Genomic DNA, 12,393 nt, shown 5'->3' with positions numbered 1-12,393 from the left:
CTGTCTCAGTGTGTGTAGCCCATGTAGCTGATGCTGTCTGAACAGGGAAACAGCGCCCCTCTGTCTCAGTGTGTGTAGCCCATGTATCTGATGCTGTCTGAACAGGGAAACAGCGCCCCCTCTGTCTCAGTGTGTGTAGCCCATGTATCTGATGCTGTCTGAACAGGGAAACAGCGCCCCTCTGTCTCAGTGTGTGTAGCCCATGTATCTGATGCTGTCTGGACAGGGAAACAGCGCCCCTCTGTCTCAGTGTGTGTAGGCCATGTATCTGATGCTGTCTGAACAGGGAAACAGCGCCCCTCTGTCTCAGTGTGTGTAGCTCATGTATCTGATGCTGTCTGAACAGGGAAACAGCGCCCCTCTGTCTCAGTGTGTGTAGCCCATGTATCTGATGCTGTCTGAACAGGGAAACAGCGCCCCTCTGTCTCAGTGTGTGTAGCCCATGTATCTGATGCTGTCTGAACATGGAAATAGCGCCCCTCTGTCTCAGTGTGTGTAGCCCATGTATCTGATGCTGTCTGAACAGGGAAACAGCGCCCCCTCTGTCTCAGTGTGTGTAGCCCATGTATCTGATGCTGTCTGAACAGGGAAACAGCGCCCCTCTGTCTCAGTGTGTGTAGCCCATGTAGCTGATGCTGTCTGAACAGGGAAACAGCGCCCCCTCTGTCTCAGTGTGTGTAGCCCATGTATCTGATGCTGTCTGAACAGGGAAACAGCGCCCCTCTGTCTCAGTGTGTGTAGCCCATGTAGCTGATGCTGTCTGAACAGGGAAACAGCGCCCCCTCTGTCTCAGTGTGTGTAGCCCATGTATCTGATGCTGTCTGAACAGGGAAACAGCGCCCCTCTGTCTCAGTGTGTGTAGCCCATGTATCTGATGCTGTCTGAACAGGGAAACAGCGCCCCTCTGTCTCAGTGTGTGTAGCCCATGTAGCTGATGCTGTCTGAACAGGGAAACAGCGCCCCCTCTGTCTCAGTGTGTGTAGCCCATGTATCTGATGCTGTCTGAAAAGGGAAACAGCGCCCCTCTGTCTCAGTGTGTAGCCCATGTAGCTGATGCTGTCTGAACAGGGAAACAGCGCCCCCTCTGTCTCAGTGTGTGTAGCCCATGTATCTGATGCTGTCTGAACAGGGAAACAGCGCCCCTCTGTCTCAGTGTGTGTAGCCCATGTATCTGATGCTGTCTGAACAGGGAAACAGCGCCCCTCTGTCTCAGTGTGTGTAGCCCATGTAGCTGATGCTGTCTGAACAGGGAAACAGCGCCCCCTCTGTCTCAGTGTGTGTAGCCCATGTATCTGATGCTGTCTGAACAGGGAAACAGCGCCCCCTCTGTCTCAGTGTGTGTAGCCCATGTATCTGATGCTGTCTGAACAGGGAAACAGCGCCCCCTCTGTCTCAGTGTGTGTAGCCCATGTATCTGATGCTGTCTGAAAAGGGAAACAGCGCCCCTCTGTCTCAGTGTGTGTAGCCCATGTATCTGATGCTGTCTGAACAGGGAAACAGCGCCCCTCTGTCTCAGTGTGTGTAGCCCATGTAGCTGATGCTGTCTGAACAGGGAAACAGCGCCCCTCTGTCTCAGTGTGTGTAGCCCATGTAGCTGATGCTGTCTGAACAGGGAAACAGCGCCCCCTCTGTCTCAGTGTGTGTAGCCCATGTATCTGATGCTGTCTGAACAGGGAAACAGCGCCCCCTCTGTCTCAGTGTGTGTAGCCCATGTATCTGATGCTGTCTGGAACTAAACATGATAACATGTTGCCACTGTAGCGTTTCATTGATTGATGCCATCAACCGTTTCGCCTCCATTGATAAAAAATAAATAAATAATACATCATTTGCCAATCAGCGTTTTATTTATTATTTATTTATCTGTTATTTTACCAGGTAAGTTGACTGAGAACACATTCTCTTTTGCAGCAACGACCTGGGGAATAGTTACAGGGGAGAGGAGGGGGATGAATGAGCCAATTGTAAACTGGGGATTATTAGGTGACCGTGATGGTTTGAGGGCCAGATTGAGAATTTAGCCAGGACACCGAGGGTTAACACCCCGACTCTTACGATAAGTGCCATGGGATCTTTAATAACCTCAGCGTTGAGATGAGCTAAACAATGTATTGTCCTGGCGCAGCAAAACTCCCCCCACGGGAGGACAGTTTGGATTTGGCATCACACCAATCAAATCACATCCTATGCAAAATGTCATCATTGTCAGAAAAACGTGTCTGTTTCTGGTCTGTTTGTGTTGATGTCCTGCACTGGCCAGCTGCTAAATCAGCCCTTTCCTAACCCATAGATGGAGATGGGGATTTGGACTTCTGGTTTTGACTTAATTCTCTGTACAGGCCAATGATTATGATTGCAATTCTGATCAAACCATAAATGCATATATCATATAACCCCAGGAAGAGAAGCTGCTGAAGAGTAGCTGCTGAAGTGTAGCTGCTGAAGAGTAGCTGCTGAAGAGTAGCTGCTGAAGAGTATCTACTGAAGAGTAGCTGCTGAAGAGTAGCTGCTGAAGAGTAGCTGCTGAAGAGTATCTGCTGAAGAGTATCTGCTGAAGAGTAGCTGCTGAAGAGTAGCTGCTGAAGAGTAGCTGCTGAAGAGTATCTGCTGAAGAGTAGCTGCTGAAGAGTAGCTGCTGCCACTGGCTGGAGACCATTGAAGTTCAATATGTAGCCTGGATGTAGTCTAGTAGAATCACGTTAACTAGCTAACTTAGCGGGTTCATGACGAGCTAGCTAACATAGCTGGTTCATGACGAGCTAGTTAACTTAGCTGGTTCATGACTAGCTAGCTAACTTAGCTGGTTCATGACTAGCTAGCTAACTTAGCTGGTTCATAACTAGCTAGCTAACTTAGCTGGTTCATAACTAGCCCATGTGAGGAAGTTAGGCTGGCAAGCATTTTAGCTAGTTAGCCTGTGAAAACTAAAACTAAAAGTGTACAGAGCCATGGACCGTTTAGCCAACATGAAAGAGAGGAGGAAGGCGTAGGTATTCAACTAGTCCACAAGTAGGGTCAAGAAATAAAGAATTACTTGCATACGTATGCAAGGGCACACACACACACACACACACACACACACACACACACACACACACACACACACACACACACACACACACACACACACACACACACACACACACACACACATCAGTAACCATGGACAGCCACATGATATGTAGCTACATTGATTGGACTAAATCGTTTTTGGTATCTTTAAGTTTGTTTTCAGTGTATTAAACTAAGCATATATTGTTATTGTTGATTTGATGATGTTTAAATGTTGAAATGTAGCTGGAATAGCAGAGGCAGGGCTCCAGTTGTCTGTAGCTGACTGGAGGTAACTCTGTAGTTCTAAACCAGTTGTCTGTAGTTCTAAATCAGTTGTCTGTAGTTCTAAACCAGTTGTCTGTAGCTGACTGGAGGTAACTCTGTAGTTCTAAACCAGTTGTCTGTAGTTCTAAATCAGTTGTCTGTAGTTCTAAACCAGTTGTCTGTAGCTGACTGGAGGTAACTCTGTAGTTCTAAACCAGTTGTCTGTAGTTCTAAATCAGTTGTCTGTAGTTCTAAACCAGTTGTCTGTAGCTGACTGGAGGTAACTCTGTAGTTCTAAACCAGTTGTCTGTAGTTCTAAATCAGTTGTCTGTAGTTCTAAACCAGTTGTCTGTAGCTGACTGGATGTAACTCTGTAGTTCTAAATCAGTTGTCTGTAGCTGACTGGATGTAACTCTGTAGTTCTAAACCAGTTGTCTGTAGCTGACTGGATGTAACTCTGTAGTTCTAAACCAGTTGTCTGTAGTTCTAAATCAGTTGTCTGTAGTTCTAAACCAGTTGTCTGTAGCTGACTGGATGTAACTCTGTAGTTCTAAATCAGTTGTCTGTAGCTGACTGGATGTAACTCTGTAGTTCTAAACCAGTTGTCTGTAGCTGACTGGATGTAACTCTGTAGTTCTAAATCAGTTGTCTGTAGCTGACTGGATGTAACTCTGTAGTTCTAAACCAGTTGTCTGTAGCTGACTGGATGTAACTCTGTAGTTCTAAATCAGTTGTCTGTAGCTGACTGGATGTAACTCTGTAGTTCTAAACCAGTTGTCTGTAGCTGACTGGATGTAACTCTGTAGTTCTAAACCAGTTGTCTGTCTGTAGCTGACTGGATGTAACTCTGTAGTTCTAAACCAGTTGTCTGTCTGTAGCTGACAGGATGTAACTCTGTAGTTCTAAATCAGTTGTCTGTAGCTGACTGGATGTAACTCTGTAGTTCTAAACCAGTTGTCTGTAGCTGACTAGATGTAACTCTGTAGTTCTAAATCAGTTGTCTGTAGCTGACTGGATGTAACTCTGTAGTTCTAAATCAGTTGTCTGTAGCTGACTGGATGTAACTCTGTAGTTCTAAACCAGTTGTCTGTCTGTAGCTGACTGGATGTAACTCTGTAGTTCTAAATTAGTTGTCTGTAGCTGACTGGATGTAACTCTGTAGTTCTAAACCAGTTGTCTGTAGCTGACTGGATGTAACTCTGTAGTTCTAAACCAGTTGTCTGTAGCTGACTGGATGTAACTCTGTAGTTCTAAATCAGTTGTCTGTAGTTCTAAATCAGTTGTCTGTAGTTCTAAATCAGTTGTCTGTAGCTGACTGGATGTAACTCTGTAGTTCTAAACCAGTTGTCTGTAGCTGACTGGATGTAACTCTGTAGTTCTAAATCAGTTGTCTGTAGTTCTAAATCAGTTGTCTGTAGCTGACTGGATGTAACTCTGTAGTTCTAAACCAGTTGTCTGTAGTTCTAAACCAGTTGTCTGTAGTTCTAAACCAGTTGTCTGTAGCTGACTGGATGTAACTCTGTAGTTCTAAATCAGTTGTCTGTAGTTCTAAACCAGTTGTCTGTAGTTCTAAATCAGTTGTCTGTAGTTCTAAACCAGTTGTCTGTAGCTGACTGGATGTAACTCTGTAGTTCTAAACCAGTTGTCTGTAGTTCTAAACCAGTTGTCTGTAGCTGACTGGATGTAACTCTGTAGTTCTAAACCAGTTGTCTGTAGCTGACTGGATGTAACTCTGTAGTTCTAAACCAGTTGTCTGTAGTTCTAAACCAGTTGTCTGTAGCTGACTGGATGTAACTCTGTAGTTCTAAATCAGTTGTCTGTAGCTGACTGGAGGTAACTCTGTAGTTCTAAACCAGTTGTCTGTAGCTGACTGGATGTAACTCTGTAGTTCTAAACCAGTTGTCTGTAGCTGACTGGAGGTAACTCTGTAGTTCCAAACCAGTTGTCTGTAGCTGACTGGATGTAACTATGTAGTTCTAAATCAGTTGTCTGTAGCTGACTGGAGGTAACTCTGTAGTTCTAAATCAGTTGTCTGTAGCTGACTGGATGTAACTCTGTAGTTCTAAATCAGTTGTCTGTAGCTGACTGGAGGTAACTCTGTAGTTCTAAATCAGTTGTCTGTAGCTGACTGGAGGTAACTCTGTAGTTCTAAATCAGTTGTCTGTAGCTGACTGGATGTAACTCTGTAGTTCTAAACCAGTTGTCTGTAGCTGACTGGAGGTAACTCTGTAGTTCTAAATCAGTTGTCTGTAGCTGACTGGATGTAACTCTGTAGTTCTAAACCAGTTGTCTGTAGCTGACTGGAGGTAACTCTGTAGTTCTAAACCAGTTGTCTGTCTGTAGCTGACTGGAGGTAACTCTGTAGTTCTAAACCAGTTGTCTGTAGCTGACTGGAGGTAACTCTGTAGTTCTAAACCAGTTGTCTGTAGCTGACTGGATGTAACTCTGTAGTTCTAAACCAGTAGTTGTTTAGTAAACTGTTTGACCAAGCTGCAGGTCATATGACTGTTTGTTACATGTGATATTTGCTTTGTGGACTTCACCTGACAGATGTTTCTCTCCAGTTTTGTGATGAAACAAACGTATGTGTAGTTGAATTTATTCCTCCACTGTGTGACTGTTTGTGTTGTTGTTGTTGTAGAGCAAACAACACAACGTCACAACAGGTTATAATATGTCTTCTTTACCGGCGTCCTCTGTGATATTACCCACAAACCACTACTGTATGGCATCAGGCCTCACCTCAGTTACAACACTGTTGGTCTCTGTGTGTTCCAGCACGTAAGGACCTGAACAACGTGGCCAACCAGAGGAAGCTGGACATCATGAACAACGTGGCCACCGGCCTCGTCTTCATCACCGCCATCATCAACATCTTCATCACCGCATTTGGAGTGCAGAAGACTGGCCTGTACCCCAAAACCTAGACTGAAGACTGGCCTGTAACCCACAACCTAGACAGTAGACTGGCCTGTACCCCAAAACCTAGACTGAAGACTGGCCTGTAACCCACAACCTAGACAGTAGACTGACCTGTACCCCACAACCTAGACAGTAGACTGACCTGTACCCCAAAACCTAGACAATAGACTGACCTGTACCCCTAAACCTAGACAGTAGACTGAACTGTACCCCACAACCTAGACAGTAGACTGACCTGTACCCCAAAACCTAGACAGTAGACTGACCTGTACCCCAAAACCTAGACAGTAGACTGACCTGTACCCCTAAACCTAGACAGTAGACTGGCCTGTACCCCAAAACCTAGACAGTAGACTGGCCTGTACCCCAAAACCTAGACAGTAGACTGGCCTGTACCCCAAAACCTAGACAGTAGACTGGCCTGTACCCCACAACCTAGACAGTAGACTGACCTGGAACCCAAAACCTAGACAGTAGACTGACCTGTACCCCACAACCTAGAGTGATATACTTCAGCGATATATCTTTCAAAACGCGGCAATACGGGTTTACTATTGTTTCTATTGCTTCTATTGTAACTTTTTTTATCAGAAGAGATTTGTAAAAGAAAGATATTAATCATTTAAATGTCAAAAAGTAGAATTGTCTTATTCTAATGTGTATGGCTCAGAAATCAAATTAAAGACAAGTGTTTGGGCTACAGATTAGTCTCTCTAGACAAGCGGGTTGCCTCCCACAATTTAACAATGTTCAAGCATGTCCTTGGTCTGGGATTTCCAAGAATGGCTACAGACCATAGGGTCTTCAGATAATATAAGGGGAAACAGTGACTACTAGTGGTCGTTATTTTACTAATATAAGAATGATACTCACTGTGTCCAAAGTGTGTATCTAATGCAATAAACTCCATACAACAACCTTGTCTTGGTCAAATGTTCTGTTAAGTGAGGGCTGAGACACGTGATACTGAATAAATGTGTTTATTAAGGATAAGTAATACGGCTGGGGAGTAAATGATGACATCAGTTACATGTAATCTGATTACAACAAAAAATGTAACTGTAATCACTTCTGTTACCAGCAAAAACACTGTATTCAGATGACAGATACTTTAGGAAAAACGAGATGATTACTTCTTAGATTACTTTTTTTTAAAAGGATGTTTTGCAAAAAAAATACATTATGACAGCTTTCTGTTTTCTCAATGACATTCCGTTAAGCATTGACAAAAGAAGCAAGTTTAAAGGTCGAATGCAGCTGTTTTTATCTCAATATCAAATCATTTCTAACTCACAATTTTAAGTGCCTTATTGTGATTTCAATTAAAATGGTCAAAAATAAACAAAAATTTGCTTCTTGGCAAAGAACAATTTCTATTGGTCTGAGTTGGGAAGGGAAAACTGAAAACTAGCTGTTATTGGCAGAGAGGTTTGGAACGCTCTTTCTTATTGGTCGATTAACTAACTAACCAGATGGTGATTTCACCAGGCAGGGCAAAACTTCATCCCACCAAAACAGGCTGAAATTTCAGGCGGCCTTTTCAAACAGCTCTTATATTAAAAGGAGCATAATCATCATTTTCACCACAAAGTATTATTCCAACCTCATAGTGAGGAAATATACACTGAGTGGACAAAACATTAGGAACACCTGCTCTTTCCATGACATAGACTGACCAGGTGAACGATATGATCCCTTATTGATGTCACCTATTAAATCCACTTCAATCAGTGTAGATGAAGGAGAAGAGACAGGCTAAATAATGATTTGTAAGCCTTGAGACATGGATTGTGTATGTGTGCCGTTCAGAATGTAATAGTGCCTTTGAACAGGGTATGGTGGTAAGGCGCACCTGGGTTTTCACGCTCAACAGTTTCCTGTGTGTGTCAAGAATGGTCCCCCACCCAAAGGACATCCAGACAACTGGACACAACTGTAGGAATCACTGGAGTCAACGTGGGCCAGCCTCCCTGTGGAACGCTTTCCACACACCTGGAACCCTCTCGGAAAAGGGGTGCAACTCAATATTAGGAAGGTGTTCCTAATGTTTTGTACAATTGGCGTATATAAAACACAGGACAATCACATTTTTGACTGTATGGGCCTCAGGTTTATTCCACCTGAGCAAGTCTGACCACCAATCAGAGACCACTGTGATGACACACCAACTGATGACCACAAAGTCAGAGACCACTGTGATGACACACCAACTGATGACCACCAATCAGAGACCACTGTGATGACACACCAACTGATGACCACCAATCAGAGACCACTGTGATGACACACCAACTGATGACCACCAATCAGAGACCACTGTGATGACACACCAACTGATGACCACCAATCAGAGACCACTGTGATGACACACCAACTGATGACCACCAATCAGAGACCACTGTGATGACACACCAACTGATGACCACCAATCAGAGACCACTGTGATGACACACCAACTGATGACCACCAATCAGAGACCACTGTGATGACAAATGCGATTGATGGATCCTTTTAGTATTCTTCTAATCAAAATGTAACTGAAAGTAATCAGATTACATTACTGAGTTTGGGTAATTAGGACAGGTAATTACTAACTGTAACAGATTACATTGGACAGGTAATTAGTACTGTAACAGATTACATTGGACAGGTAATTACTAACTGTAACAGATTACATTGGACAGGTAATTAGTAACTGTGCTGTAACAGATTACATTGGACAGGTAATTAGTAATTGTGCTGTAACAGATTACATTGGACAGGTAATTAGTAACTGTGCTGTAACAGATTACATTGGACAGGTAATTAGTAACTGTACTGTAACAGATTACATTGGACAGGTAATTAGTAACTGTACTGTAATAGATTACATTGGACAGGTCATTAGTAACTGTACTGTAACAGATTACATTGGACAGGTAATTAGTACTGTTAACAGATTACATTGGACAGGTAATTGGTAACTGTGCTGTAACAGATTACATTGGACAGGTAATTAGTAACTGTGCTGTAACAGATTACATTGGACAGGTAATTAGTAACTGTACTGTAATAGATTACATTGGGTACAGGTCAACAGATTAGTAACTGTAACTGTGCTGTAACAGATTACATTGGACAGGTAATTAGTACTGTTACAGATTACATTGGACAGGTAATTGGTAACTGTGCTGTAACAGATTACATTGGACAGGTAATTAGTAACTGTGCTGTAACAGATTACATTGGACAGGTAATTAGTAACTATGCTGTAACAGATTACATTTATAAAGTAACCTAACCAACCCTGGACAAATAAGTAATTACATGATCAAGGCTTTGGTCTATGGCCACTCAGGTGACCGAACCAGACACATTCCTTGGGCCACGTCTGGATGGGTGACAACTGGTGTGTGTGTGTGTGTGTGTGTGTGTGTGTGTGTGTGTGTGTGTGTGTGTGTGTGTTGTGTGTGTGTGTAAGGGGTACACACACTACCCCACCTTGGCGCCAGGGGACTGGACTGGGTCAGTATGGGAGGTGGTCAACACTGACAGCTGGAATTATCACAACTGTCATTGACAGTGGATTACAATTAACACATTGCTGTACAGGCCTACACACACATACTTAGACATACACAAAAGTAAATTGTAGGCAACAAAATACATAATACTGTGTATAGCTCTCAAAGTACTTGAAACACAATGTCATGGGCACACTACAAACGGCTAGACTTACATTAAAACGCTTGTTGTCGTTTCCAAACAGTGTTAGAACTTCAGAGGGATTGACAATAAACTGTTATCATGATCTGTGATGAGGTTAGGAAGTGTTTACCCAAGTGCGCCCTCTTCTGTTTGAAATACCTGACCAGTAATCAAAGAGCTGCTCGAGTAAGGGTCCAGAATAGAGTGTGTTCTATTGTGAAAGTCTCTCTGCTACAGAGGAAAGCCCGTTCATTTCTCTCGTGACCTCAAGCATAGCGCACTCCCGCCAGCGTCTGATGTTGAAAGACTCGTGCACGTACGGCGGTGGAGTAGAGGGAGGCCATTCTCGTGAACGCGCATCCCGATCCTTACGTCACTGAAGCGCCCTGGCTCGGGATCTACTGGTAGTGCTGGCAATAGAGGAGAAAAATATCAACTGCTCCGAAAAGAGGCATTTTCTATCGGTTGTAACGGTTCCTCAACGGATAACGGTTCTATCTGACGCCGGATACGGATAATTGACATAACTGGACTAACCGGATTTATGAGAAGAAGGTAGGTGACATTTTAAAAGTGATTTTCTAGATTGAAGCCCACTTCTGACTGGGCTGAGAAGTGGACAGTCTAATTGCCGTGAGTGTGTGCGTCTCAGGAAAGAGCAGTCATGTACATGTGTTGAGTGTGTGTAGTGTGTTATATGGTAGTTCTGACAGCATGTCTGTTGTAATTAACTCTAATTACAGCAGCTTTACTTAGCTGTTGTCTCGAGTTGTTGGGCTCTTGTGCAGCGCGAGATAGGAGGGAAAATGTATTTCGCGGTGGAGGAAAAGAGGTGTCTCGTTTCACTGGGGTTTAATATTAACACAATGTTGGTATGTTGTGTATTATACTATTCCATGTGTTCATGTGTTCCCTCAGAGGAATATACCGTCTTATAGCCGAATAAAGCGGGTATGAATCAGTGCATTGTGTTGTTTTTGTCGGTGTAGTGAGCGGGGTCTTCTAGACTGCCGTTGAGGGTTCATTTGACTGTCTTACTTACTGAAGGTTTGTCTTTGACTTGTCAGTCTTACGAAAGAGCTGTCAACTCTCTGCGTGGCCAACACAGCACGTCGACACCCGCTCTACTGAGGAGCCAACAACCTCGTCCAGCAAGTTGCAAGTTGTTACATTGTTGCTACGCTGTGTGGATAAAACATGTATCGCCAGGCCTATTCGGCAACATTGTAGCCAGACGTTATTGTTGTAAACACAAAAGCTATAGAAAGATGTACCACGGCTCCGATTAGATAAGACTCATTATTTTATCTACGACACGCTTTCCTACGGGAATGACTTGTTTATAGGAGATTTACCTCCAAAGTGTAACGTTGCCGCCCGTTGAAATGGCATTTCCCCAGCTCCTCCCATGTGCACTGGAGTCAAATAACCCTGGCGCGGCTCCCTTCCAGAATACCCAATCTGAACTAAACATTAGACCTTCTAAAGTGTTTGTTAACGCCCTGTGTAATTGACTGTAGCCTGTTCCAAAGCACCCGCGATTGACTTGGACGTACATGTAAGAGGAGGCGGTATTTGTGGGCTATTCCCGGTATCCACTAGACGACTCGTATCCTCCAGACAGCGGGCAACAGGTTGCTTCATGACTGGGGCTAAACGTTGGCATCGACCCCTTGTTATTCACGCGTCACTGGGCCTGGGTTTACCTCAAACAGCCCAAGAACTACACAGTAATAATGCTGCTCCCTAACTAGATTAGTTTGACAGAATAATAAGATTGTATTTATTTAATTATCAGTTACTATTATTTGAACGGTAGTATTTTTCAGAAAGCTACAGTGGGCCTCGTTTGTAACGGCAGTAGGTACCGTCTGTATTTTTCATGAAGTCGTTAATTAGCTCGTGCTGCAGCTACTCTTCCTGTGGTCTGTTCAATATTGTACATGTCATCCATTACACAATGCTGTGTGTCCTGGCCTTTTGACTGATCATTGATTAGTCAGTTCACTGATAATTGATTATGTCTGTCTGTCTGCCTGTCTGTATGAGAGATAATTAAGGAGTGAGTGAATGAATGAATGAGTGAATGACTGTTATGTTGTTCAGTACTAACTCCACTGTGAGGGGGCCACCAGTCTGTCTCAGTGTCAGAGCCCACCTGCTATAGAGGAGATAAGGCCCAAATTTACATTTACATTTACATTTAAGTCATTTAGCAGACGCTCTTATCCAGAGCGACTTAAATAACATGTCACCCTACCCCAGTCCATATTCAAGGCCCTTATGCCAGGCTGCTCCACTGTAAGGCCTTATGCCAGGCTGCTCCACTGTAAGGCCTTATGCCAGGCTGCTCCACTGTAAGGCCTTATGCCAGGCTGCTCCACTGTAAGGCCTTATGCCAGGCTGCTCCACTGTAAGGCCTTATGCCTGCTCCACTGTAAGGCCTTATGCCAGGCTGCTCCACTG

The 12,393-nt window shown here is 43.9% G+C and overlaps 1 protein-coding gene across 1 annotated transcript in view; it reads left to right on the top strand.

Annotated features, from left to right (window-relative positions):
- Positions 1 to 7,157, top strand: part of ninj2 (ninjurin 2) — an 8,418-nt gene extending 1,261 nt beyond the window's left edge. Inside the window, exon 3 of the mRNA XM_052512697.1 lies at positions 6,097 to 7,157. Coding sequence (XP_052368657.1) covers positions 6,097 to 6,245 — 149 coding nt within the window. The 3' untranslated portion in view covers positions 6,246 to 7,157. The remainder of the gene's footprint in view (positions 1 to 6,096) is intronic.
- The last annotated feature ends 5,236 nt before the right edge of the window (positions 7,158 to 12,393 follow it).

Source organism: Oncorhynchus keta, unplaced genomic scaffold (genome assembly GCF_023373465.1).
Source record: "Oncorhynchus keta strain PuntledgeMale-10-30-2019 unplaced genomic scaffold, Oket_V2 Un_contig_9228_pilon_pilon, whole genome shotgun sequence".
NCBI lineage: Eukaryota > Metazoa > Chordata > Actinopteri > Salmoniformes > Salmonidae > Oncorhynchus > Oncorhynchus keta.
This window is presented reverse-complemented; position numbering and strand designations above follow the sequence as displayed.